The sequence below is a fragment of the Triticum aestivum genome, chromosome 4A (assembly GCF_018294505.1).
Source record: "Triticum aestivum cultivar Chinese Spring chromosome 4A, IWGSC CS RefSeq v2.1, whole genome shotgun sequence".
Taxonomy (NCBI): domain Eukaryota; kingdom Viridiplantae; phylum Streptophyta; class Magnoliopsida; order Poales; family Poaceae; genus Triticum; species Triticum aestivum.
Genome location: NC_057803.1, coordinates 116,371,130 through 116,398,347, shown reverse-complemented (window position 1 = coordinate 116,398,347; position 27,218 = coordinate 116,371,130). Strand labels below are relative to the sequence as shown.

Sequence of the window (27,218 nt, the reverse complement as noted above, 5' to 3'; positions counted from 1 at the left end):
GAAGGAATTTCGACCTCGAGGGGAAAATTCAATGGCGGCGCAGGGGATTGGGCCGAGCTCCGGCGAGGTCCGATGGAGGGGCTCCGGCGTGGGGGCTGGCCGGCGATTGATGGGGAAGGCGGATCCGGCGAGGGCGCGAGCTGCGGAGCCCGGATGACGGTGGATCTGGACGGCGGAGGCGACGGGCTCCGACGGGCGGCGAGCTTGGGCGTGGCGGCGGTGCTCCGGCGGCGGCGCGTGACGGCACGGGTAGCGAAGGGCGGCGGACGGCGACGAAGGCGGCGGCGCGGGGACGCGGGAGGCGGGCGAGCGGGCGTCGGCGGACGCGGGCCGGGAGGGCCGGCAGAGGTGGGGGTCGGCGGAGCGCCACATGTCAGTTCCTGATTCACGGAGGGACGGCGGCGGACGCGTTTGGCGCCGGGCGGACATGTCCGGTGCGCGGAGGAAGGGGAAGGATCTAGGGTTTGCCCGAATTTCGGAGGGGAGGCCTTTTTATAGGTAGATGGAGTTAGGAGTGTCCAAATGAGGTGCGGTTTTCACCCACACGATCGTGATCCAACGACAGAGAGCATGGAGGGGGTTTAGATGGGCTAGTGGACTATTTTGGAGGGGTGTTGGGCTACAATGAGAGAGGGGTTTTTGTGGTTACCCAGTCAACCGTTGGGGCATCAAACGACCTCGAAATGGAACGAAATTTGACAGGCGGCCTACCGGTGATGTACCAAGGCCACTCAAAAAATCTCGGCCCATTTCGAGAACGTTTTTCTCCTGCTCACGAAACGAGATTTGAGAGGTGCAATAGGTGCATGTGTGAGTGTCGGATTCCGAAACGGACAATGGAGAAAATGACCGGATGCATGAGACGAACGCGAATGCAAATGAGATGCACATGATGACATGAAATGAAATGCATGACATGCAAAAAATGCAAAACAAGGACAAAACCCAACCACAGAGGATATAACATATCACATAGCCGGAAATGTCAAGAATTGGAGTTACAATTATGGAATGTTACATCTGGGGCGTTACAGAAGGTTTGTCTAGTTTGCTACAATATGAAGAAGCTGGTGGCATTGAGGGAATTAAAGTTTGCAAGAATGCACCGTCAGTATCACACCTTTTATTTGCTGACAATTCTTTGATACTCATGAGCGTTGATGTTTCAGATGCACCTTCCTTACATCAAGTTCTGGATTTCTGTTGTCAAAACTCAGGTCAGCTGGTTAGTTTGGCAAAGTCATGTGTTTTTTCAGTCCTAATACCAATGCAAACTCAAGATCTAAGGTAAGCCAACAACTTCATACTGATACTGAAGCACTTTCTGATAAATACCTAGGCCTTCTGGCTATGGTAGGAGCAGAACATAGTGATTGCTTCAAATATTGTATTGAGAGGATTAAACAGAGAATGCAAGGTCGGATGGAAAAGCAATTACCTGTTGGGGGTAAAGAGATTATGTTAAAGGTTGTCGCATAGGCTATCCTTGTATTTTTTTATGTTTTATTATCTTAACCAAAGGTATTTGCAAGGAAATCGCATATATTATTGCCAATTTGTGGTGCGGAGATGATGAGGAAACAATTATGCATTGGTATTCTTGGTGAAAATTTTGGTACCCAAAAAGTGAAGGAGGTATGGGGTTTAGAGACATATGTTCTTTTAATCTTGCAATGCTAACTAAGCAATGGTGAAGACTTATTACAACTCCTAAATCACTTTGTACCTGAGCTCGAAAGGCCAAATACTTCCCACATGGAAGTCTCTTGCAAGTCTCTTTAAAAAAGGAATCTTTATTTACTTGGCAGAGCATCATGAAAGGACTTGATGTTTTCAAAAAAGGGCTATATCTAGAGAGTGGGCAATGGGAATGATATAAATATTTGGACGGACCCATGGATCCCTTCTAGTCCGAATAGGATGGTGATTACCCATAGAGATCAAATAGTGCTATCTGTTATGGCAAACACAGGTCTATGGGATGAAGATCTAATTAATGTGATATTTGATCCAGTGGATGCACGTAGCATTATGCAAATCCCACTAAGCCTTCATGCCTTTGATGATTTTATTGCATGGCACCCTGATAGGAGGGGTAAAATTTATGTTAGGACGGCCTACAGAGTTCAATGGTTACGTAAGTTTGGGGCATATGCAAACACCATCGCGCTTCCAGGAGGATCTACTACTCTGGAAATATGAAATACTCTTATGGAAATTATTAATCCCACATAAAGTTTCTATATTTTGCAAGTGCTTATTACATGGAAATCTGCCTCTAAAAGGTATACTTGTGAATACGCATATTGGATTAAGTGGACCATGCCCAATCTGCCATCAGAATTCTAAAGATATTCGACATCTCTTTTTTAAATGCATACAGTCACAAGAGTTTTGGAACCAGCTAGGATTGACTGGCTCCATTCATAGTGCAACCAATGTCGACCCCTCAGTCATCATGGAATACATTCTTTCTATTGAGAATACCCCTTTACCGCTAATGCCTTCACTTGAAGTGAAACAAGTGATAGTGGTGGAATGTTGGTATCTATGGTGGACCCGCCGCCGTATAACTCATAATGAGATTTGCCCCCCCCCCCCCCCTGATAAGATGGCCTATGTACGTTCTAGCTATCATGAGCAATTACCATAAAGCTTCAATGAAAATTATTCAAACAAATGAGCCAAAGTGGTTGAAGCCAGATCCAAAATTCATTAAGCTCAATGTTGATGAGACTTTCGTTGTTGAGGAAGGAGTGGGAGCTATGGCAGCTATCATTAGACATGATAAAGGTACCTTCCTTGCAACTCAATGTAAAATTTCCTTATGCAACCGATGTGATGACTACTGAGGCAATGGCGAAGAGAGATGGACTGAGTTTGGCAAACAATCTGGATTTCAGCGCGTGGAAGCGGATTCCGATTCCCTAAGTGTGATCAACTTTTGCTCTAGACAAAATACTTGGTGGGATGCTATGGCAGCAATTTTTGCGAAATGCGTGGACATTAGTACCTGTCGAGAAGGTCAGATTTAAGCATTGTTTTCGTTCAACTAATCAAACGACGCATGTGCTACCTAATTCTAGTTATTGTAATAAAGTGTCTATTAGTTGGAGCTAACTTTAGTTATTATAGTAAAGTTTCTATTAGTTGGATTGTCGAGCCTCTAGAGTGTCTGGTGAGAAGCTCGTAGATGATGTATCTCTGTTTAGTTTCTTTAGGGGGGAAACTAAATTTTATTGATCAAATACCACTTGAAGTGGGATGCAATAAGGATCGTGGGGTTGAAACCAAACATGGCATCCCTCATCCACAGAGTTGAAAAACTTAGCTAAACTATCTGCTTCTTTATTTGTCGTTCGTCCTTCAAAGGTAAATTTGCAGTTAAAATTGGCTCCTTGCTGCTTGGTCTCCCTTACAATGCTATCATTGTTGCTCCTTGTGCCTTCATGTATCTCCTTGATAATTTGCTTCGCGTCCAACGCAAGCCTTATTTGCCTTTTTTAAAAATAAATAAAAATCTTTATAAACGCCTTGCATTGTACAAGGCCTTACGGGCCAGGAGAGGAGAAGGCCCATCAAAGTTTCAGCTGGCCTGAGATTCTGTACTTAGATGTGGCCAACCATGATTGTAATGACACACCAATGTTCTTGTTATTTTTAAGCTCCCAATTTTCTCTCGAACAAACACTTGAGACGCCAAAGTACCTTTCTACACCCAGGAGAAATGCTCATGGTGTAACAGTAAAAAAAATCCTGAATTTTATTGGTGACATACTTTAACAAATCTTTGTTGTGCATGCAAAAATTCACCACGAAATCACATAGGTGAAAGTCGTGCCAAAACAACAAAATCATAGCTCCAAAATGCTTTTGTAAGTAACATGTTCAAGGCATCATTTTTTTTTACCACGTCTTCCACCAATGTGATTACGCGGTGAATTTTTGCATGCACAACAAACATTTGTGAAAGCATGCCAAAAAATCAGAATATTTTGAATTCTTCTTTCTATTTATTTTTTATTTTACAGTTCAAACCAGGAGCAAAATGCTCCTGATTGTAGAAACTCCACATCCCCGCCTACAATTTCCATTTTGCAACGTGCGGCAGCTTTCAAGGCCCCGTGCATGCACCGGAGCCACGCATCGACCACCGAAAGTTATCCAAAACCAGCGGCAAACCAGGAGGGGAGCCAAGCAAGCAGCCGCGCGACCATGAAGTGCTGGTGCACACATGCGCCCAAGGGAGCAATGGCGACGCCGCTCTCCAGCCCCTTCTCCGTCACCACCCTCCGGGCCCCGCTCTGGCACGGCCGCCTCCACGCACCGCCGCTGCCTCCCCTCCGCGCAAGCTCCGGCGATGACGCCGCCGGGCCGGAGACGCCGGCCCCGGTCGCCACCGCCCCCGCCGCCGACGAGGAGTTCGAGAAGCGCGTGCTGCAGCTGAAGTCCCGCGTCGGGCCCAAGAAGCGGGGCAGCGCCGGGGCGCGCAAGAGGAAGGCCGCCGCCGAGTCCAACGCCGTCACGCTGCCGCCGGTGCCGCTGCGGGAGCCACGGTCGGCGCTTGGCCTGCCCGTGGAGTTCGGCTTCACCGCCTACAGCGAGCGGCTCAACGGCCTGCTGGCCACGGTGGGCCTCACCGCGCTGCTACTGGTGGAGCTCGGCTCCGGCAAGTCGCTGGTCAAGTACCACCAGGCGCCCACGCTGTTCCTGCAGGTGTACACGATCGTCGCGGCGGGCACCGTGTACGTCAAGTACGAGAAGGAGCGGATCAGCGTCTGGCCGGCGCCGGCGCCGCCCAAGGCGCCGACGAGCGGCGAATAAGCTACTGGCTCTTCTTGGTTGATTTTGGTCTCGTCCGTAGGATGCTTCCATTTTGTAATTTATTTACAACCTCCTATAAGTTGCCGAGCAGTGCTGTAAAAACTGAAATTGCCTAACCACGCGAGTTCAAAAAAATATGTTTTCTTACAATCGCCTGACCTTTTTTTTACCCCACTTCCACACTCGTTTTCTTTTACTACGTGAGATGAGATTGAATTTCTTTCGTGGATGGAAGTTCCCCACTGTTGAGAAGAAACTCTGTTGAGGCTGCCGTGTGTAGCTGTTGAGGTTATTTTTGGGGCATTGCTACCGAGATGTGATGATGTGTGCTTGCACTTGTAGATTTTCTCTCTCGGATCGTCTTAAACAGCAGAATTTCCACGAAATGGACAAACAAGGAGCCAAACAAACGCTGCCGTTGGTCCTCGTCCGTGACTGCGTTTGCTACGCGGACCATATTCTGCCCAACGCAGGGGACATGAATGATGGTGTGTGTCTGCGTAGTCTACTCTCATCCACAGCTCAACCACGCCATCCAAAGAGCTGGGCATAATTTCCACGGCCTGGCCCGCGCCAAACAGGCGACCAGCCAATGGCACGTCGTATGGCGAGCAGCGCAACCAATGATACGCATCGTCGCAACACAGTTTTTCCACATGGACAGATCACAGGTGGACTTGACTATAACGCACAAGACGGGCATCCATCATGAGCTGCTGCTTACTTTTCCACTGCACCATTAGAAAAAAGGGCAATGCCGAACACACCGCGGACTTTTATTCGATGCAAATTGCCCGGTGGCGGTGGTGCAGGTCACACCCATTAATAAACAGTAGGTAAAAAGTCTTGTCCAAAGACAGCAACAAGTCCTAATTAAACCACATCCAAACCGGGTGGGTATGCGGTACCGTATCCCATCTGCTTTTCCGGACCAACAACTAGGCAAACTATAGTGAAGACAAGTCGCTTTAATACAGGGCGCCCTACCAATACCGTGCAGCAAGTAGGTAAAGCCCGGATAGATAGATAAAGACACTTCTGCAAGTAGCTTCAGGCCATCTCTCGTTTAGTTTGAAGATTTGGCAAAAACTGTCCTCCATGTTGACATGCTAGCTTCAGCTTATGCCAACCAGGATCGAAAGATGCAGCCAGCCGATGACAATCATCTCATCAGTGTAACATGTGTATCACTGTAGATGTTATTAATGCTGCAGCATATCTCCTGAGAAAGAACGCAACAAACAAACCAATGTAGGAAGAGGGGGGGTGTGGTCAGCGAACACTTCTTGATTTGGCTAACAGAAGCGACGACGGCTGAATCAAAATGCCACTATGTATTAGTCGGTAGAAGATTCAGATGCATTCATCCATCCCTTGCTAGGTCAGTACCTCCTCTTCTTCGATCTACTGTCATTCGGGTTGCCGTCACGGCACCCCTGAGGGCCACGGTACCTGAAGCCGTCTTCCTGCTCGCCCCTTGCTCGGTGCTCCATTCTGTTCCTGAAGCCACGGCCATCAGGCTCCCGTGGACCGCCATCACCATCGGCGAAGTCGATGTCGCCATCGCCGTGGTGGTATGAGAGCATCTCCTCGTCGCCGCCCATGGGGCTCCGTTCCAAGGATCGACGATACCCTCTCCTCTCCCCAAACCTCCTTCTCTCTGTAAGCTCAGCCTCTGCATGTAGCACGGCTAGTTGAGCGGGATGTAAAGGTGGCTCAAAGGTCTCACCTTCCACACCTTGATGCATGCCACACCGCTTCATGTTCCTTTGCATACCTCTCTCGTCATGTCCTACTCGGTCGAATGGAGAACCACGGCGTCGTATGTGGCGTTGATGAGGTAAGTATGGTCTGTCACTTCTGTTTAGTGGTGGTGATCTGTGCATGGTTTCAGGGGACCGTCCCCGGTGGAAATGCACGGGGGCGCCCCTTCTTTGACCAGGTGAATGACTCCTGTCCCTGTGGATAAATGCATGATCACCTAGAGTGTGCTGTGAATGAGGATGGGGCATGAAAAACCTCTGTTCCATCATGTCATCTGGGACATCATCCATCTGCCCGTGATCCAACAGCCTAGGGTCCATAATCTCTCTCCCAGAAAATCTGTCATGCTCCATTTCTCTCATGAGGCAGCCAGGCATCTGATGCAGTGGTGAACGCAGCCGCCTATGCTGAGTTCGGTGCAAGTGCCCGTAGTCATTTTCATGTGGCCTCCTTCTGCCAACAATAGGTTCATCTTCGAAGTCAATTTCAGACTCATCGCTCATTCTTGGACCCCTGAAGTTCCTTGGATAGCCATGATATCCACCACCACGACCACGATAACGTGGGTCTATCCTCCGTTGATTGTTCATGTCTCTGCCACCATGGAACTCTCTATTGTTCTCTCGCTCAGACTGCATGAACCTCTCCCATCTTTCATTCCTGTAAAGAAAAATAAAGAGGACAACCTTCTGTAACAAGAGTCAAGGATAAAACCAACAAATATAAATACGCACAGGGCAAAGCAAGCCATGCTACATGCAACATGACTGCGAAAACAAAAGAATGACAAGGATCATACCTATTAACATAAGCATTTGCCACATCTCGCCAATGCGACCCATTAACCTGTCCATCTTTTTCATTCTGTACAGAAGATGTCATGCAAGAGTCAGGTTTGGATTTTTCGTGTTCTGATCTTTCACCTGTCGATTTTACCTCTGTAGATTCATTATGTAGTTGACTGGTCGAAGCTCTGTCAACAAGTGAATCTTCACCCAAAACTGGATCGTTTGGCTGTAAATTAGAGCCTCTAGCAATCTCTTCCTTTTCTGTCCCATGCTCACTCTTTACAGCAGCAATTTTTGTATTGTCCTCGCTACAATTAGCAGCTTGTTTACCATCAGGAGACTGACTCCTTTCAGATTTTATCACTGGGATTCTACACTTCTCGACAGTGTTATCAGATGTCTTGGGAGATTGCCTCGTAGAATCTATTTTATGGGAACCTGAAGCTCCCAAAATAGGTGATCTTGTAAGATCTGCTGAACTGGCACCTGCGGAAATCTTAACATCTTCCATGGTAATGTCAGTATTAGTCAGTGGGGAATTCTTATCAGATGTCAACAATTGTTTGTCTTTGGCTTTCCCATTAACAGAAACCTCACTTTCATGCTCCTCCTCACCTGAATGGGTGGCAATGACATCTGGCGTATTAACACGCTTCACATCATCAGTGCCCTGAATGTGAACCTTATTTGTCACGGACAAACAGTCATGATGCATATTACTATCACCTTCTTTCCGCGGCTCTGTGATTAAGTTATTAACCTCAGTAATTTGACTATTACCCAATGACTCAACACGAGGGTTATTGGTAGTAGGCAGCTGTGAAACAGCATTATCACCATCCTCTGAAAAGTCCATTGAAGCACTTCCTTGGGACATACCATCAAGTACAGCACGGTGCAGAGAATTGAAAACCAGAGGTTCAGCTGTAGGGTTGGAGGAACTTCGAGATACATCACAAGGCTTCCGGGCCACATTTTTGTGAGCATGAATCTGATTAACTGCTGGTTTACAATCAATAGTAGCTTTAACAGGATTACAGCTTGCAGGTCCCGAAGCAGAAATGGTGGGTTGACTAGCTGGTTCACATAATCCAGCAACAGGGCTGGCAACATTACCTTCCAAATGCAGTGATTTAGCAATTAATGACTCAGACTGACCACTTACTGTTGCAATCACAGGGCTTGGGATGGCAGTTGTCACTTCTTCACGCTTGATAAATTTCTCAGTGCAAGCAACACCACACAACTTGTCAGTTTGTGCAGGAACACTATCAGTCACTACCTCCAATCCATTGCGGACACCACTACCATTTGGAAACTTTCCAGAGTACAAATCAAAGCCAGCTTTACCACACACTTGGTTTAGGTTGCCAGTTTTTTCAAATTCAGCACTACTGCTAGCCTGTCCAACACTTTGTTGGACGAACAGAGGTGCCTTTTCTACATTTTTCTGGATATGTCGCCGTGTAGGTTCTCCAGGCTCTTTCTTCACCAAATTACTGGGCATTATCTCCACATTTCCAGAAACTGAGTGTGGCATGGTGGTGTGAGGATTTACATTACACGCCATAGGTTTCGAAATCTTCTCAGCTGGTGATTTATTGGAGACTGGTGCAGGAACCTCCAGGCTGATCTTATTGGCTCTTTCAACAGGTTCAGACGTAAATATAGCATCAGGAACATTCAGACCCTTAGGCTCATCTGTGTGATTACCAGATAGAGAGAGGCTTAGCTCTGGATCAGGAGCAAGGCCTTTCCAGCTTATTCCAAGCTCTGGTCTGGTTGGTGGTTTAAGTTGCAAATCTAAGGTAACATCAGCTGCCACACTCTTATTAGGAAGTTGATATGCACTTGACGGTTTCAGAGTATTGTCAATATTTAGACTCAGCCGACTGCTTACTGAAGAAAAGGGTGCCACTGGGGGAACCTGTGCTTTCTGATGCTGAATTGTTGTATGATGGGGTATGTTAAAGCCAGCCTGCATTGTAGGCAAACCTTCAAGTTGATCAACTGGGTCCAGTGATACATTAAGATCTAAATTAGATAGTTTTCCCAAGCTAGAGTTAGAAGAAGATTCCATGCCACTTGTTGTTTGCACATCCTTGGGAGGTCTTGCTGAAGGAAATATAGAAAACCCCTGATCTAGTTTCTCTTTCTTGACAGGGGAATTAGAGTTGATTTTGACATTCTGACGAGACGCTAACTGTAAATCCAAAGTCAGAAACTTGTGACTCTGTGATCTGGCAACGGGAGCAGCACTCCCTAGTCTACCACTCTCTCCACGAGAGGGGATCTCGCTTGAGCCATTAAGTAGCACGCCTTTCTTCTCGTTCGTCAACGGAGTAAAAGATCTACTGGGAATATCCGATTTAGATCTATTCAAGACAGGCTCGTTGCTAAAGCCAGCCCCCAGAGCCGAGACGGACATCCCCGTCGGAGTAGATGGGGGCTTCATGGAGAGTGTCATTCCAGATGGAACTGATTTGTCGGATAAGAAAACCGGCCTTTTCTTAATGGGAACACCAGCAGCCGGCTCACCCAATCGCAGCCCAAGCGGATGACCGCAAACCTGCTCACAAAACATCGACGATTTATGTACATACAGAGATGGAAAGCCGCGTAACCAAGCAACCTAGAATTAACATTCAATGAGGAAACTGCAAGTACCTCGTCCTTCTTGGCTACCGACATCTTGCTGTGTGGTAGATAGGCAGACAATAACCTGTTTTCTCTGGTAGAAACTGAAGTCAGTCTCCCCCCAAAAAAGGCAGAAAACAACAGTAGGTACAGAAAGGCACAAGTAATGCATACCAACCGGGGATAGCCAGGCAGATGGTACGGTGGATCATACTACTAAGAAGCTGCTACTAGCATACAGGAGCAAAATCCCTTTGTCTATTTGCAACACCAAGGGTAAATTAATTGTTTAACTTCCAAGACACGACAAGTCTTTTTTCATGAGAACGAGTCAGAGAATTGGCTGAGCAGAAGGCACGGACAAATCTGCAAGTGTTAAATGGTGGACCGACGGCATGGCAAATCTACCAGGTGTTAATGATGGACTCGATGGCATACTTACTGCAAATCTACCAGTATCATCCAAGAAGAAGTGGTAATTCCTTTATGAATACTACCGATTCATAAGACAGGATGAGCACATCTCAAGATAATACTGTTAATCATAACTAAATAAGCAATTTCACACTGGATACAAACTGTCGGCGGAAAAAGAGAGTAAAAGCGCAGCAGAATCCGGAGAACTGGGCTGCCACGCTACCGTGTTGCGCCCAAGAGGACTAACCGAAAACTCGGGCAATTCACACAGGCTTTTGCCGCTTGCGTGAGAGCGAAGCGCCCCCATTATACCACTAGGAGTTCACGAATCTCACCAAGGAGAAGAGAACTACCACAGCAATTAACCCGCAAAAGAAAACAGTCGAAGTAACCGCCGAGTCCCGGCGGAAGATCGATCTAGAAAGACGAATCCAATCTCACTCACAAACAACAAGAAGAACATCTCATACCGCCGAAATAAGACGAGGAAAATATACTAGTACAAGCTTACTTCAAAGTTACCTGCTGATCACTCCGGAAGAGACGCCGCCGCTCAGTGCCGCGGCAACTAGCGGGCTGGAGAAGAAGTAGCAGTAGTAGTGGAAGAAGAGGAGGGTGCGTAGGCGAGGCGAGTGCGGCGGCGGGGCATTAAAAAGAGAGCGCGCAGCGTAGGCCGACGGCGACGGGGCACCCACTCAGCCTCAGGCCTCCGGAGACGAAGAAATGAAATCCCTGGTGGCTCGCTCCTCCGCACCAGTCCCTCTCCGAGACTCCAACCAATCTCATCTGACAGAGCGAGATCCCTTGCTTGCCTCTCCGCGCAACCAAGACGCAACCAACGCCGAATAATAATGATGGGTGGACTATACTAGCATTTCTTTCCGCCTTTGGTTTGTTTTTTATAACCCATATCTGGGGGCGCGGGGCGGGGCGTGGGGCGTGACTTCCGCGAAGTTCCCGGGCAGTCCCCGTCTGGACTCCGGTGACCTATCGTGCGGCCGTGGCGACCAGGATGGGCGATCTGCGCCGTCCGTTGACCGGGCCAGGCCGACCTGGGCCGGGCAGTTCCTGCTGGTGGTTTATTTAGGGGGCCGCATTTTGTTGGTGGCACACGCGATCCATTTCCAAACGGGAGAGGCGGTTTGGGCTGGGTGGCGTAGGGTAGGGTAGGGGCGTAGGGCGACGGAGGCGCCAGGCGACTGGCGATGGGACGGGTGCCCTCGCCTCCTGCCGTCCGTCAGTTGGGCATGGCTGATGCACGGTTCGGACGTGACTCATCAGTCGGGTCTACCTACGGTCATACCCACAAGGAGACGAGCGGTACGAGTACTGTGCTGGCAGGCAACGGCACGTACCGACGCACCACGGGCTCGCAAATGGTGCGGTGAATGCTTTTGACCTGTCGTTGTCGAGGCGGGGGCACCGCATCGGGCGGCGTGAGCTGAGCTGTGGCGCCCTCTCTGGAACATGGAACGTGGCCACCACTGGGCAGCGCTGTGGAGCTTGTCGGGCGGGCCCTCCGTCCGTAGGAGGGAGCACACGGCAGACGGCACACGGCAGAGCGTGCCCGTAGAGGATCGCGTTGAAAAAAGGCCACAGTGGGCGCGTCACGCACTTTGGCCCGGCCTCGCCTGCACCGTAAATTAATGTCTGCTCTCTGCTGCAAAGGAGGAGTAAAGAAATGAGCAGATAACGGCTGGGCCCCACCCCGTTCGGTGGTGCTCCTCCACCGGATCGTCCCAATCTTTCGAGGTGGGATCGATCCCCACCCCACCGAGGCGAGAACAAAGCTGTCCACGACGCCTTCTTCCACATCACAGGGCCGTGACTGGCCACGAGTCACACTCGAAAGCTTGTAAAGAAGATGCATCGCTCGCGGCAGGGACAAATGGTTGCCCGTGGGACAAACTATCCAGGCGAAAGCATCCATCCATGATGCCGTATGCTTGCTGGGTGTGGCATGTGGCTTCTTGACCCTTTCTTTCATCGCGACTTTGCTCTCCAGCTGGCGGCTCAGTTAGCTTATTGGCTTCTGTACTGTCAAGAGAAGAAGAAAAAAAGATCATTGGCCTCTATCTTGTTTTGTTGAGTTGTTATACGGTGCCGTATGGTCCTACTACTACTACTTCCCTTCGTCAAAAAGAAAATGATCCTGCTCCATGCAGGCACCTAATTGTTTGGGCAAAAAAATGCGGGCGTAGCTCAACGGCCTCGCATTTCTTTCTTACTAAAAGAGAAAAATCCTCTTGCTTGACTATCGACGGCCACTGTTAATACTGGACGTCCTCGTCGCCCAGCGCACATACTCTAGTGACAAATCATCTTCCGTTTAGCGTGGCTCTAAAGAAATGTTCTGTTCTTCATGGTGTGAACGCTTGTTTATTCTGTAGCCACTGGATATCCAGTATCCACGCAACCTTTGCCAGAGAGAATAAGGGTTTTGCGCTGCGAGAATGATGTGTTGACAAGCTTGACATTTGTCGACTCTTCGTCGTAGCAGGTACTAACACCAATGTTGATATGAAGAAAAAAGATGAAGATAAAGTTACAATCAAGTTCATGAATTTTCTGATTGAGGATCATACGATTATAACATAGTAACATAGTGAAATTTCATATCTATAAGGTTTTTAAAAAGTAGGTAACACACATAGTAACATAATGAAATATGACTGTTTGATTTGTTTCCTAACTATTCTTCATGCAAGACTTTCCATACTTTCACTTTATTTCCATTTTTCACTATTACACATGCAAAACTTGCCATACAATAAATCGTATTAATGTTTGATCTTTTTTCCGAACTACTATGGGTATCTAATATGCGTATTTTTGTTTTCTAACTATCTAATACGGGTATGTAATATTACTTACTAACAAAATTATGTACATACATGGGTATATAAACTCAGTAAAATATTTTCTGAAATATTACATTCTATTTTTGTTTTCTAACTAATTAATACGAGTATCTAATACCTAGTATCGAATTTTTGTACATGTTTTTGTTTCCTAACCATCGAAATTCTTGTTTCCTTGTTAATACTGGACGTCCTCGTCGTCCAGCGCACATACTACTCCAGTGACAAATCATTTTCCGTTTAGCGTGGCTCTAAAGAAATGTTCATGGTGTGAATGCTCGTTTATTCTGTAGCCACCGGGTATCCACGCGACCTTTGCCAGAGAGAATAAGGGTTTTGCGCTGCGAGGATGATGTGTTGACAAGCTTGACATTTGTCGACTCTTCGTCGTAGCAGGTACTAACACCATTGTTGATATGAAGAGAAAAGATGAAGATAAAGTTACAGTCAAGAACATGAATTTCCTAATTGAGGATCATATGAATATAACATAGTAACATAGTGAAATTTCATATCTATAAGGTTTTTAAAAAGTAGGTAAAACACATATGTAGACACGCACACACATGTATATGAAATCTGGTAGGGAGAAAGTGGACTATGTCAATGCTCTTTACAAGAACTATTCACTCCGTCCCAAAATAAGTGTCTATTTTGAAACAGAGGGAGTAGATGATACCCCGCGCGTTGCTGCTGTAACTTTGTTAAAAAAATGCGTACATAGTTGCTAAAAAATAACTAAATCTAATAAAAAGAAAATATAAGCTTAAAGATCAATAAAAGAAAGTCTCTAAAAATAGAATATAAACTTTTGAATCACTGTCCAAAATATCATTTCAAAAAAAATGTGAAGGGTGACTAAAATGCATGTATGATGTGACAGCATTACATGTATAGATTAATGTAAAAATAATTGTAATTTATAAGTTCGCTTATGTGGCAGATTTTGCATAGCTTAGTGGTGACGTTCGTTTATGTGATAGATTTTGCATGACTTAGTAGGAAAGAAGACTTAAATACATGGCCTTAGTGGGGACGATGAGGTGGACATTTTGTATGTTGAGAGAATTGGGACCAACTTTTTAAGAATGTAAGTTATGGCACTCCCGAAGGAACGGTTCTTCACATGGCTGGTTCCTCGACCACCTGATGGTGCAGTGCTCATTTGCCAAGACAATTTTTGGTTTCTCTTCCTTTGTGGCTTCGGACTTAGGAGCTGAATTACAAATATATATACACCAATGCAAGAGAATGGTTGTGCTCGATGTGCATTGGGTTCTCTTGTGCTAAGGCAATGGAATTGGCTTTGATCTTAATCGTGGGATTTTGCAAGCTTTGGCTAGAGAGGAACGCCAAAGTGTTCGATGGTAAGACATTGACAGTGCGGATAGTTTTATGCTTAGCGGTAGACATGCACAAGCAATGGGTGCTTGCTAGGTGAAGAAAGCAGGCATTAGAGAGGAGTAGCTTAGTTCGACTGTGGTGTATGGCTTTGGTTTCGGTCCGCTTTCTCCTTTGTGTGCCATAGAAAATATTCTTTGCACTCATAACTTGTAACTGACTCTCCTTATCCTTCATGAACATGGCATGCATCATTGGTGTTGCTTGTTCTTGAAAAGAGAAATGGTAGTGAAATATGAAAATCTCGAAGCAGTTATAAAGTAAATTACTTTACGTTGAACTCCCGACCCCGGCTCCTGTTGGAAAACGTAGCAGAATTTTAAAATTTTCTACGCATCACCAAGATCAATCTATGGAGTTATCTAGCAACGAGGGAGAGAGGAGTGCATCTACATACCCTTGTAGATCGCGCGCGGAAGCGTTCAAGAGAACGGGGTTGATGGAGTCATACTCGACGTGATTCAAATCACCGATGACCTAGTGCCAAACAGACGGCACCTCCGCGTTCAACACACGTACGGTTAGGAAGACGTCTCCTCCTTCTTGATCCAGCAAGGGGGAAGGAGAGGTTGATGAAGATCCAGCAGCACGACGGCGTGGTGGTGGATGCAGCAGGATCCCGGCAGGGCTTCGCCAAGCGCAAGCGGGGAGGAGAGGTGTTACGGAGGGAGAGGGAGGCGCCAAGAGCAAGGGGTGCGGCTGCCCTTCCTCCCCCCTTCTTTATATAGGGGCCTTGGGGGGGGACGCCGGCCCTAGGGAGATGGATCTCCAAGGGGGCGGCGGCCAAGGGTGGCTCCCCCCCCCCCCCCCCCCCCCCAAGCCAAGTGGGGGGCGCCCCCACCCCTAGGGTTTCCCAACCCTAGACGCAGAGCAGGCCCAAGGGGGGGGACGCACCAGCCCACTAAGGGCTGGTTCCCCACCCAATTCAGCCCATGGGGCCCTTCGGGATAGGTGGCCCCACCCGGTGGACCCCCGGGACCCTTTCGGTGGTCCCGGTACAATACCGGTAACCCCCGAAACCTTCCCGATGGCCAAAACTGGACTTCCCATATATAAATCTTTACCTCCGGACCATTCCGGAACTCCTCGTGACGTCCGGGATCTCATCCGGGACTCCGAACAACTGTCGGGTTACTACATACTAATATCTCTACAACCCTAGCGTCACCGAACCTTAAGTGTGTAGACCCTACGGGTTCGGGAGACATGCAGACATGACCGAGACGCCTCTCCGGTCAATAACCAACAGCGAGATCTAGATACCCATGTTGGCTCCCACATGCTCCACGATGATCTCATCGGATGAACCACAATGTCGAGGATTCAATCAATCTGTATACAATTCCCTTTGTCAATCGGTACGTTACTTGCCCGAGACTCGATCGTCGGTATCCCAATACCTTGTTCAATCTCGTTACCGGCAAGTCACTTTACTCGTGCCATAATGCATGATCCCGTGATCAACCACTTCGTCACATTGAGCTCATTATGATGATGCATTACCGAGTGGGCCCAGAGATACCTCTCCATCATACGGAGTGACAAATCCCAGTCTCGATTCATGCCAACCCAACAGATACTTTCGGAGATACCTATAATGTACCTTTATAGTCACCCAGTTACGTTGTGACGTTTGACACACCCAAGGCACTCCTACGGTATCCGGGAGTTGCACAATCTCATGGTCTAAGGAAATGATACTTGACATTCGGAAAAGCTACAGCAAACGAACTACACGATCTTTGAGCTATGCTTAGGATTGGGTCTTGTCCATCACATCATTCTCCTAATGATGTGATCCCGTTATCAATGACATCCAATGTCCATAGTCAGGAAACCATGACTATCTTTTGATCAACGAGCTAGTCAACTAGAGGCTCACTAGGGATATGTTGTGGTCTATGTATTCACACATGTATTACGATTTCCGGATAACACAATTATAGCATGAACAATAGACAATTATCATGAACAAAGAAATATAATAATAACCATTTTATTATTGCCTCTAGGGCATATTTCCAACAGTCTCCCACTTGCACTAGAGTCAATATTCTAGTTACATTGTGATGAATCGAACACCCATGCAGTTCTGGTGTTGATCATGTTTTGCTCTAGGGAGAGGTTTAGTCAACGGATCTGCCACATTCAGGTCCATATGTACTTTACAAATCTCTATGTCTCCATTTTGAACACTTTCACGAATGGAGTTGAAGCGACGCTTGATATGCCTGGTCTTCCTGTGAAACCTGGGCTCCTTGGCAAGGGCAATAGCTCCAGTGTTGTCACAGAAGAGAGTCATCGGGCCCGACACATTGGGTATGACTCCTAGGTCGGTAATGAACTCCTTCACCCAGACTGCTTCTTGTGCTGCCTCCGAGGCTGCCATGTACTCCGCTTCACATGTAGATCCCGCCACAACGCTTTGCTTGCAACTGCACCAGCTTACTGCCCCACCATTCAAAATATACATGTATCCGGTTTGTGACTTAGAGTCATCCAGATCTGTGTCGAAGCTAGCATCAACGTAACCCTTTACGACGAGCTCTTCATCACCTCCGTACACGAGAAACATGTCCTTAGTCATTTTCAGGTACTTCAGGATGTTCTTGACTGCTGTCCAGTGTTCCATGCCGGGATTACTTTGGTACCTTCCTACCAAACTTACGGCAAGGTTTACATCAGGTCTGGTACACAGCATAGCATATATGATAGACCCTATGGCCGAGGCATAGGGGACGACACTCATCTTTTCTCTATCTTCTGCCGTGGTCGGGCATTGAGCCGTGCTCAATCTCGTACCTTGCAATACAGGCAAGAACCCCTTCTTTGACTGATCCATTTTGAACTTCTTCAATATCTTGTCAAGGTACGTACTCTGTGAAAGACCAATGAGGCGTCTCGATCTATCTCTATAGATCTTGATGCCTAATATATAAGCAGCTTCTTCAAGGTCCTTCATTGAAAAACACTTGTTCAAGTAGGCCTTTATGCTTTCGAAGAATTCTATATCATTTCCCATCAACAGTATGTCATCCACATACAATATGAGAAATGCTACAGAGCTCCCACTCACTTTCTTGTAAATGCAGGCTTCTCCATAAGTCTGCGTAAACCCAAACGCTTTGATCATCTCATCAAAACAAATGTTCCAACTCCGAGATGCTTGCACCAGCCCATAAATCGAGCGTTGGAGCTTGCACACCTTGTCAGCATTCTTAGGATCGACAAAACCTTCCGGCTGCATCATATACAATTCTTCCTTAAGGAAACCGTTAAGGAATGCCGTTTTGACGTCCATTTGCCATATCTCATAATCATAGAATGCGGCAATTGCTAACATGATTCGGACGGACTTTAGCTTCGCTACGGGTGAGAAAGTCTCATCGTAGTCAACCCCTTGAACTTGTCGATAACCCTTAGCGACAAGCCGAGCTTTATAGATGGTCACATTACCATCCGCGTCTGTCTTCTTCTTAAAGATCCATTTATTTTCTATGGCTCGCCGATCATCGGGCAAGTCAGTCAAAGTCCATACTTCATTTTCATACATGGATCGTATCTCGGATTTAATGGCTTCCAGCCATTTCTCGGAATCCGGGCCCGCCATCGCTTCTTCATAGTTCGAAGGTTCACCGTTGTCTAACAACATGATTTCCAAGACAGGGTTGCCGTACCACTTTGGTGCGGAACGTGTCCTCGTGGACCTACGAAGTTCAGTAGTAACTTGATCTGAAGTTTCATGATCATCATCATTAACTTCCTCTCTAGTCGGTGCAGGCACCTCAGGAACATTTTCTTGAGCTGCGCCACTTACTGGTTCAAGAGGTAATACTTCATCAAGTTCTACTTTCCTCCCACTTATTTCTTTCAAGAGAAACTCTTTCTCTAGAAATGACCCATTCTTGGCAACAAAGATCTTGCCTTCGGATCTGAGGTAGAAGGTATACCCAACAGTTTCTTTAGGGTATCCTATGAAGATGCATTTTTTCGACTTGGGTTCGAGTTTTTCAGGTTGAAGTTTCTTGACATAAGCATCGCATCCCCAAACTTTTAGAAACGACATCTTAGGTTTCTTCCCAAACCATAATTCATACGGTGTCGTCTCAACGGATTTCGACGGAGCCCTATTTAAAGTGAATGCGGCAGTCTCTAAAGCATAGCCCCAAAATGACAGCGGTAAATCGGTAAGAGACATCATAGATCGCACCATATCCAATAGAGTGCGATTACGACATTCGGACACACCATTACGCTGAGGTGTTCCAGGCGGCGTGAGTTGTGAAACTATTCCACATTTTCTTAAGTGTGTGCCAAATTCGTGACTCAAGTATTCTCGCCCACGATCTGATCGCAAGAACTTGATTTTCTTGTCACGTTGATTCTCAACCTCACTCTGAAATTCCTTGAACTTTTCAAAGGTCTCAGACTTGTGTTTCATTAAGTAGACATAACCATATCTACTCAAGTCATCAGTGAGGGTGAGAACATAACAATAGCCACCGCGAGCCTCAACACTCATTGGACCTCACACATCAGTATGTATGATTTCCAATACGTTGGTTGCTCGCTCCATTGTTCCTGAGAACGGAGTCTTGGTCATTTTACCCATGAGGCATGGTTCGCACGTGTCAAATGATTCGTAATCAAGAGACTCTAAAAGTCCATCTGCATGGAGCTTCTTCATGCGTTTGACACCTATGTGACCAAGGCGGCAGTGCCACAAGTATGTGGGACTATCATTATCAACCTTACATCTTTTGGTATTCACACTATGAATATGTGTAGCATTACGCTCGAGATTCATTAAGAATAAACCATTCACCATCGGAGCATGACCATAAAACATATCTCTCATATAAATAGAACAACCATTATTCTCGAATTTAAATGAGTAGCCATCTCGAATTAAACGAGATCCTGATATAATGTTCATGCTCAAAGCTAGCACTAAATAACAATTATTGAGGTTTAAAACTAATCCCGTAGGTAAATGTAGAGGCAGCGTGCCGACGGCGATCACATCGACCTTGGAACCATTCCCGACGCGCATCGTCACCTCGTCCTTCGCCAGTCTCCGCTTATTCCGCAGCTCCTGCTTTGAGTTACAAATGTGAGCAACCGCACCGGTATCAAATACCCATGAGCTACTATGAGTACTGGTAAGGTACACATCAATTACATGTATATCACATATACCTTTAGTGTTGCCGGCCTTCTTGTCCGCTAAGTATTTGGGGGCAGTTCCGCTTCCAGTGACCACTTCCCTTGCAATAAAAACACTTAGTCTCGGGCTTGGGTCCATTCTTTGGCTTCTTCCCGGCAGCTTGCTTACCGGGCGCGGCAACTCCCTTGCCGTCCTTCTTGAAGTTCTTCTTACCCTTGCCTTTCTTGAACTTAGTGGTTTTATTCACCATCAACACTTGATGTTCCTTTTTGATTTCCACCTCTGCTGATTTCAGCATTGAATACACCTCAGGAATGGTCTTTTCCATCCCCTGCATATTGAAGTTCATCACAAAGCTCTTGTAGCTCGGTGGAAGCGACTGAAGGATTCTGTCAATGACCGCGTCATCCGGGAGATTAACTCCCAGCTGAGTCAAGCGGTTATGCAACCCAGACATTCTGAGTATGTGCTCACTGACAGAACTATTTTCCTCCATCTTACAGCTGAAGAACTTGTCGAAGACTTCATATCTCTCGACCCGGGCATGAGCTTGAAAAACCATTTTCAGCTCTTCGAACATCTCATATGCTCCATGTCTCTCAAAACGCTTTTGGAGCCCCGGTTCTAAGCTGTAAAGCATGCCGCACTGAACGAGGGAGTAATCATCAGCACGTGACTGCCAAGCGTTCATAACGTCTTGGTTCTGTGGGACAGGTGCGTCACCTAGCGGTGCTTCTAGGACATAATCTTTCTTGGTAGCTATGAGGATGATCCTCAGGTTCTGGACCCAGTCCGTATAGTTGATGCCATCGTCTTTCAGCTTGGTTTTCTCTAGGAACGCGTTGAAGTTGAGGACAACGTGGGCCATTTGATCTACAAGACATATTGTAAAGATTTTAGACTAAGTTCATGATAATTAAGTTCATCTAATCAATTTACTCAATGAACTCCCACTCAGATAGACATCCCTCCAGTCATCTAAGTGAAACATGATCCGAGTTAACTAGGCCGTGTCCGATCATCACGTGAGACGGACTAGCCAACATCGGTGAACATCTTCATGTTGATCGTATCTTCTATATGACTCATGCTCGACCTTTCGGTCTTCCGTGTTCCGAGGCCATGTCTGTACATGCTAGGCTCATCAAGTCAACCTAAGTGTATTGCGTGTGTAAATCTGGCTTACACCCGTTGTATTCGAACGTTAGAATCTATCACACCCGATTATCATGTGGTGCTTCGAAACAACAAACCTTCGCGACGGTGCACAGTTAGGGGGAACACTTTCTTGAAATTATTGCAAGGGATCATCTTATTTAAGCTACTGTTGTTCTAAGCAAATAAGATGTAAAACATGATAAACATCACATGCAATCAAATAGTGACATGATATGGCCAATATCACTTGCTCCTTTTGATCTCCATCTTCGGGGCTCCATGATCATCGTTGTCACCGACATGACACCATGATCTCCATCATCATGATCTCCATCATCGTGTCTTCTTGAAGTTGTCTCGTCATCTATTACTTCTACTACTATGGCTAACGCTTTAGCAATAAAGTAAAGTAATTACATGGCGTTTATGTTGACACGCAGGTCATAAATAAATAAAGACAACTCCTATGGCTCCTGCCGGTTGTCATACTCATCAACATGCAAGTCGTGATTCCTATTACAAGAACATGATCATCTCATACATCACATATATCATTCATCACATCCTTTGGCCATATCACATCACAAAACACTTGCTGCAAAAACAAGTTAGACGTCCTCTAATTGTTGTTGCAAGTTTTTACGTGGCTGCTATAGGTTTCTAGCAAGAACGTTTCTTACCTGCGCCAAAACCACAACGTGAATTGCCAATTTCTATTTACCCTTCATAAGGACCCTGTTCATCGAATCCGATCCGACTAAAGTGGGAGAGATAGACACCCGCCAGCCATCTTATGCAACTAATGCATGTCAGTCGGTGGAACCAGTCTCACGTAAGCGTACGTGTAAGGTCGGTCCGGGCCGCTTCATCCCACGATGCCACTGAATCAAGATAAGACTAGTAACGGCAAGCAAATTGACAGTATCGACGCCCACAACTGCTTTGTGTTCTACTCGTGCATAGTAACTACGCATAGACCTAGCTCTGATACCACTGCTGGGGAACGTAGCAGAATTTTAAAATTTTCTACGCATCACCAAGATCAATCTATGGAGTCATCTAGCAACGAGGGAGAAATGAGTGCATCTACATACCCTTGTAGATCACGCGCGGAAGCGTTCAAGAGAACGGGGTTGATGGAGTCGTACTCGACGTGATTCAAATCACCGATGACCTAGTGCCGAACGGACGGCACCTCCACGTTCAACACACGTACGGTTAGGAAGACGTCTCCTCCTTCTTGATCCAACAAGGGGGAAGGAGAGGTTGATGAAGATCCAGCAGCATGGGGGCGTGGTGGTGGATGCAGCAGGATCCCGGCAGGGCTTCGCCAAGCGCAAGCGGGGAGGAGAGGTGTTACAGAGGGAGAGGGAGGCGCCAAAAGCAAGGGGTGCGGCTTCCCTCCCTCCCCCCTTCTTTATATAGGGGCCTTGGGGGGCGCTGGCCCTAGGGAGATGGATCTCCAAGGGGGCGGCGGCCAAGGGTGGCTTCCCCCCCAAGCCAAGTGGGGGGCGCCCCCACCCCTAGGGTTTCCCAACCCTAGGCGCAGGGCAGGCCCAAGGGGGGGGGGGGCGCACCAGCCCACTAAGCGCTGGTTCCCCACCCAATTCAGCCCATGGGGCCCTCCGGGATAGGTGGCCCCACCCGGTGGACCCCCGGGACCCTTCCGGTGGTCCTGGTACAATACCGGTAACCCCCGAAACCTTCCCGATGGCCAAAACTGGACTTTCCATATATAAATCTTTACCTCCGGACCATTCCGGAACTCCTCGTAATGTCTGGGATCTCATCCGGGACTCCGAACAATTTTCGGGTTACTACATACTAATATCTCTACAACCCTAGGGTCACTGAACCTTAAGTGTGTAGACCCTACGGGTTCGGGAGACATGCAGACATGACCGAGACGCCTCTCCGGTCAATAACCAGCAGTGGGATCTGGATACCCATGTTGGCTCCCACATGCTCCACGATGATCTCATCGGATGAACCACGATGTTGAGGATTTAATCAATCCGTATACAATTCCCTTTGTCAATCGGTATGTTACTTGTCCGAGACTCGATCGTCGGTATCCCAATACCTCGTTCAATCTCGTTACCGGCAAGTCACTTTACTCGTGCCGTAATGCATGATCCCGTGATCAACCACTTTGTCACATTGAGCTCATTATGATGATGCATTACCGAGTGGGCCCAGAGATACCTCTCCGTCATACGGAGTGACAAATCCCAGTCTCGATTCATGCCAACCCAACAGATACTTTCAGAGATACCTGTAATGTACCTTTATAGTCACCCAGTTACGTTGTGACGTTTGGCACACCCAAGGCACTCCTACGGTATCCGGGAGTTGCACAATCTCATGGTCTAAGGAAATGATACTTGACATTTGGAAAAGCTACAGCAAACGAACTACACGATCTTTGAGCTATGCTTAGGATTGGGTCTTGTCCATCACATCATTCTCCTAATGATGTGATCCCGTTATCAATGACATCCAATGTCCATAGTCAGGAAACCATGACTATCTTTTGATCAACGAGCTAGTCAACTAGAGGCTCACTAGGGACGTGTTGTGGTCTATGTATTCACACATGTATTACGATTTCCGGATGACACAATTATAGCATGAATTTCTTACATCTGAGATAAATTATATTGTCTTGGATCCTCCAACATGTTGAGCTTGCCTTTCTTCCTCATGCTATCCAAATTCATTGCACCAAGTAGAGATAGTACTTGTGCTTCCAAATACCCTTAAACTAGTTTTGCCATGAGAGTCCACCATACCTACCTATGGATTGAGTAAGACCCATCAAGTAAGTTGCCATCGGTGCAAGCAATAAAAATTGCTCTCTAAATATGTATGATTGATTGGTGTGGTAGAAATAAGCTTTATACAATCATGTGATATGGAAGTAATAAAAGCGACAGACTGCATAATAAAGGTCCATATCACAAGTGGCAATATAAAGTGATGTTCTTTCACGTTAGGATTTTGTGCATCCAACCATAAAAGCGCATGACAACCTATGCTTCCCTCTGCGAAGGGCCTATCTTTTACTTTTATCTCCTACACTGCAAAAGAGTCATGGTGATCCTCGCCCTTCCTTTTTACATTTTATCCTTTGGCAAGCACAATATGTTGGAAAGATCCCGGTACATACGGCTAATTGGGTGCGAGTTTTCATGAACTATTACTGTTGACATTACCCTTGAGGTAAAACGTTGGGAGGCAAAAACTATAAGCCCCTATCTTTCTCTGTGTCCGATTAAAACTCCATACCCATAAGTATTGTGTGAGTGTCGGCAATTGTGAAAGATTATATGATAGTTGAGTATGTGGACTTGCTGAAAAGCTCTTATACATTGACTCTTTCCTATGTTATGATAAATTGCAATTGCTTCAATGACTGAGATTATAGTTTGTTAGTTTTCAATGAAGTTTATGATTCATACTTGATATTGAGATTGAATTATTACTCTAGCATAAGACATCATATGACAAGAATTATATAAGTTGATGTTCTAAGAATGATCATGATGCCCTCATGTCCGTATTTTATTTTTATCGACGCCTTCATCTCTAAACATGTGGACATATTTTTCGATTTTGGCTTTTCGCTTGAGGACAAGCGAGGTCTAAGCTTGGGGGAGTTGATACGTCCATTTTGCACCATGCTTTTATATCAATATTTATTGCATTATGGGCTGTTATTACACATTATGTCACAATACTTATGCCTATTCTCTCTTATTTTACAAGGTTTACATAAAGAGGGAGAATGCCGGCAGCTCGGATTCTGGCTGGAAAAGGAGCAAATATTAGAGACCTATTCTGCACAGCTCCAAAAGTCCTGAAACTTCCCGGATGATGTTTTCCAAATATATAAAAAACATTGAGCGCAAGAACTTCACCAGGGGGGCCACACCTTGCCCACGAGGGTGAGGGGCGCGCCCTACCCCCTGGGCGCGCCCCTACCTCGTGGGCCCCCTGGTGGACCTCTGGTGACCATCTTCTGTATATGGACTCTTTCGATGGGAAAAAAAATCATAAGCCATCTTCTCGGACAAAACTCCGCCGCCACGAGGCGGAACCTTGGCGGAGCCAATCTAGGGTTATGGCGGGGCTGTTCTGCCGGGGAAACTTCCCTCCTGGAGGGGGAAATCATCGCCATCGTCATCACCAACGCTCCTCTCATCGGGAGAGGGCAATCTCCATCAACATCTTCATCAGCACCATCTCATCTCTAAACCCTAGTTCATCTCTTGTATGCAATTCTTGTCTCTAAGTCCGAGATTGGTGCCAGTAGGTTGCTAGTAGTGTTAATTACTCCTTGTAGTTGATGCTAGTTGGTTTAATTGGTGGAAGATCATATGTTCAGATCCTATATGCACATTAATACCCCTCTGATTATGAACATGTTTATGCTTTGTGAGTAGTTACTTTTGTTCCTGAGGACATGGGAGAAGTCTTGCTATTAGTAGTCATGTGAATTTGGTATTCGTTCGATATTTTGATGAGATGTATGTTGTCTCTCCTCTAGTGGTGTTATGTGAACGTCGACTACATGACACTTCACCATTGTTTGGGCGTAGAGGAAGGCATTGGGATGTAATAAGTAGATGATGGGTTGCTAGAGAGATAGAAGCTTAAACCCTAGTTTATGCGTTGCTTCATAAGGGGCTGATTTGGATCCATATGTTTCACGCTATGGTTAGGTTTACCTTAATACTTTTGTTGTATTTGCGGATGCTTGCAATAGAGGTTAATCATAAGTGGGATGTTTGTCCAAGTAAGGGCAGCACCCAAGCACCGGTCCACCCACATACCAAATTATCAAAGTACCGAATGCGAATCATATGAGCGTGATGAAAACTAGCTTGACGATATTCCCATGTGTCCTCGGGAGCGCTTTACATCATATAAGAGTTTGTCCGGGCTTGTCCTTTGCTACAAAAAGGATTGGGCCACCTTGCTGCACCTTATTTACTTTTGTTACTTGTTGCTCGTTACAAATTATCTTATCACAAAACTATGTGTTACCACTTATTTCAGTACTTGCAGAGAATACCTTGCGGGAAACCGCTTATCATTTCCTTCTGCTCCTCGTTAGGTTCGACACTCTTACTTATCGAAAGGACTACGATAGATCCCCTATACTTGTGGGTCATCATATAGTGTGCTGAAATTTACTGTCACTTGTTACTATGGAAAGTAATCCTTTGAGGGGCTTGTTCGGGGTATCTTCACCCCGACCAGTAGAGCAAAGAGTTGCTCCTCAACCTACTGAACCTACTGAAAATGTTTACTTTGAAATTCCTTCGGGTATGATAGAGAAACTGCTAGCTAATCCTTTTACTGGAGATGGAACATTACATCGCGATTTGCACCTAATCTATATGGATGAACTTTGTGGATTATTTAATCTTGCAGGTATGTCTGAGGATGTTATCAAGAAGAAGGTCTTCCCTTTATCTTTGAAGGGAAAGGCATTGCCATGGTTTAGACTATGTGATGATATTGGATCATGGAACTACAATCGATTGAAATTGGAATTTCATTAGAAGTTTTATCCTATGCATCTGGTTCATCGTGATCGTAATTACATATATAATTTTTGGCCTCGCGACGGAGAAAGCATCGCTCAAGCTTGGGGGAGGCTTAAGTCAATGTTATATTCATGCCCCAATCATGAGCTATCAAGAGAAATTATTATCTGAAAAATGTATGCTCGGCTTTCTCTCAATAATCGCTCCATGCTCAATACTTCTTGTACTAGTTCTTTTATGATGAAGACTATTGAATTCAAATGGGATTTATTGGAAAGAATTAAATGCAACTCTGAAGATTGGGAACACGACGAAGGTAAGGAGTCAGGTATAACACCTAAGTTTGATTGTGTTAAATCTTTTATGAATACGATGCTTTTCGTGAATTTAGCACTAAATATGGACTTGACTCTAAGATAGTAGCTTCTTTCTGTGAATCACTTGCTACTCATGTTGATCTCCCTAAGGAGAAGTGGTTTAAATATAATCCTCCCATTGAAGTAAAATTAGTTGAACCTATTGAAGTTGAAGAAAAGACTATCACTTATAGTGTTGATCATATTGTTCCTACCGCTTATTTTGAGAAACCACCTTTCCCTACTAGAATAAATGATCATGCTAAAGCTTCAACTGTAGTTCGTAAGAG

General features: G+C 46.1%; 2 protein-coding genes across 5 annotated transcripts; one reads left to right on the top strand and one right to left on the bottom strand.

Moving 5' to 3' along the window:
- Positions 1–4,101: 4,101 nt before the first annotated feature.
- On the top strand, positions 4,102–4,974 carry LOC123085505 (uncharacterized). Its single transcript, XM_044507150.1, has one exon. It carries the CDS (start codon positions 4,129–4,131, stop codon positions 4,822–4,824), a length of 696 nt encoding a protein of 231 aa, XP_044363085.1. The 5' UTR covers positions 4,102–4,128; the 3' UTR covers positions 4,825–4,974.
- Positions 4,975–5,579: 605 nt separating this feature from the next.
- On the bottom strand, positions 5,580–11,361 carry LOC123085504 (uncharacterized). 4 transcript variants are annotated; one of them, XM_044507149.1, is made up of 5 exons: positions 10,953–11,361; positions 10,044–10,107; positions 7,525–9,945; positions 7,388–7,452; positions 5,580–7,248 (listed from the first exon to the last, which is right to left on the bottom strand). In XM_044507149.1, the coding sequence occupies exons 2-5, from the start codon at positions 10,065–10,067 to the stop codon at positions 6,207–6,209; spliced, it is 3,552 nt and encodes a 1,183-aa protein (XP_044363084.1). In that variant the 5' UTR covers positions 10,068–10,107; positions 10,953–11,361; the 3' UTR covers positions 5,580–6,206. The 4 variants fall into 4 exon arrangements, with proteins under 4 accessions (XP_044363084.1, XP_044363083.1, XP_044363082.1 ...); XM_044507148.1 differs by having other exon boundaries at positions 7,388–9,945; positions 10,044–10,098; positions 10,953–11,355; XM_044507147.1 differs by having other exon boundaries at positions 7,388–9,945; positions 10,953–11,354.
- Between the last annotated feature and the right edge of the window lie 15,857 nt (positions 11,362–27,218).

Coding starts and splice junctions, on each gene's coding strand:
- LOC123085504 (XM_044507148.1), bottom strand. CDS start 10,067: ATGTCGGTAGCCAAGAAGGACGAG. Junction 9,946..10,043: donor CGGTAGCCAAGAAGGACGAG/GTACTTGCAGTT, acceptor TTTTGTGAGCAG/GTTTGCGGTCATCCGCTTGG. Junction 7,249..7,387: donor GCAAATGCTTATGTTAATAG/GTATGATCCTTG, acceptor TTTTCTTTACAG/GAATGAAAGATGGGAGAGGT.
- LOC123085505 (XM_044507150.1), top strand. CDS start 4,129: ATGCACCGGAGCCACGCATCGACCACCGAAAGTTATCCAAAACCAGCG.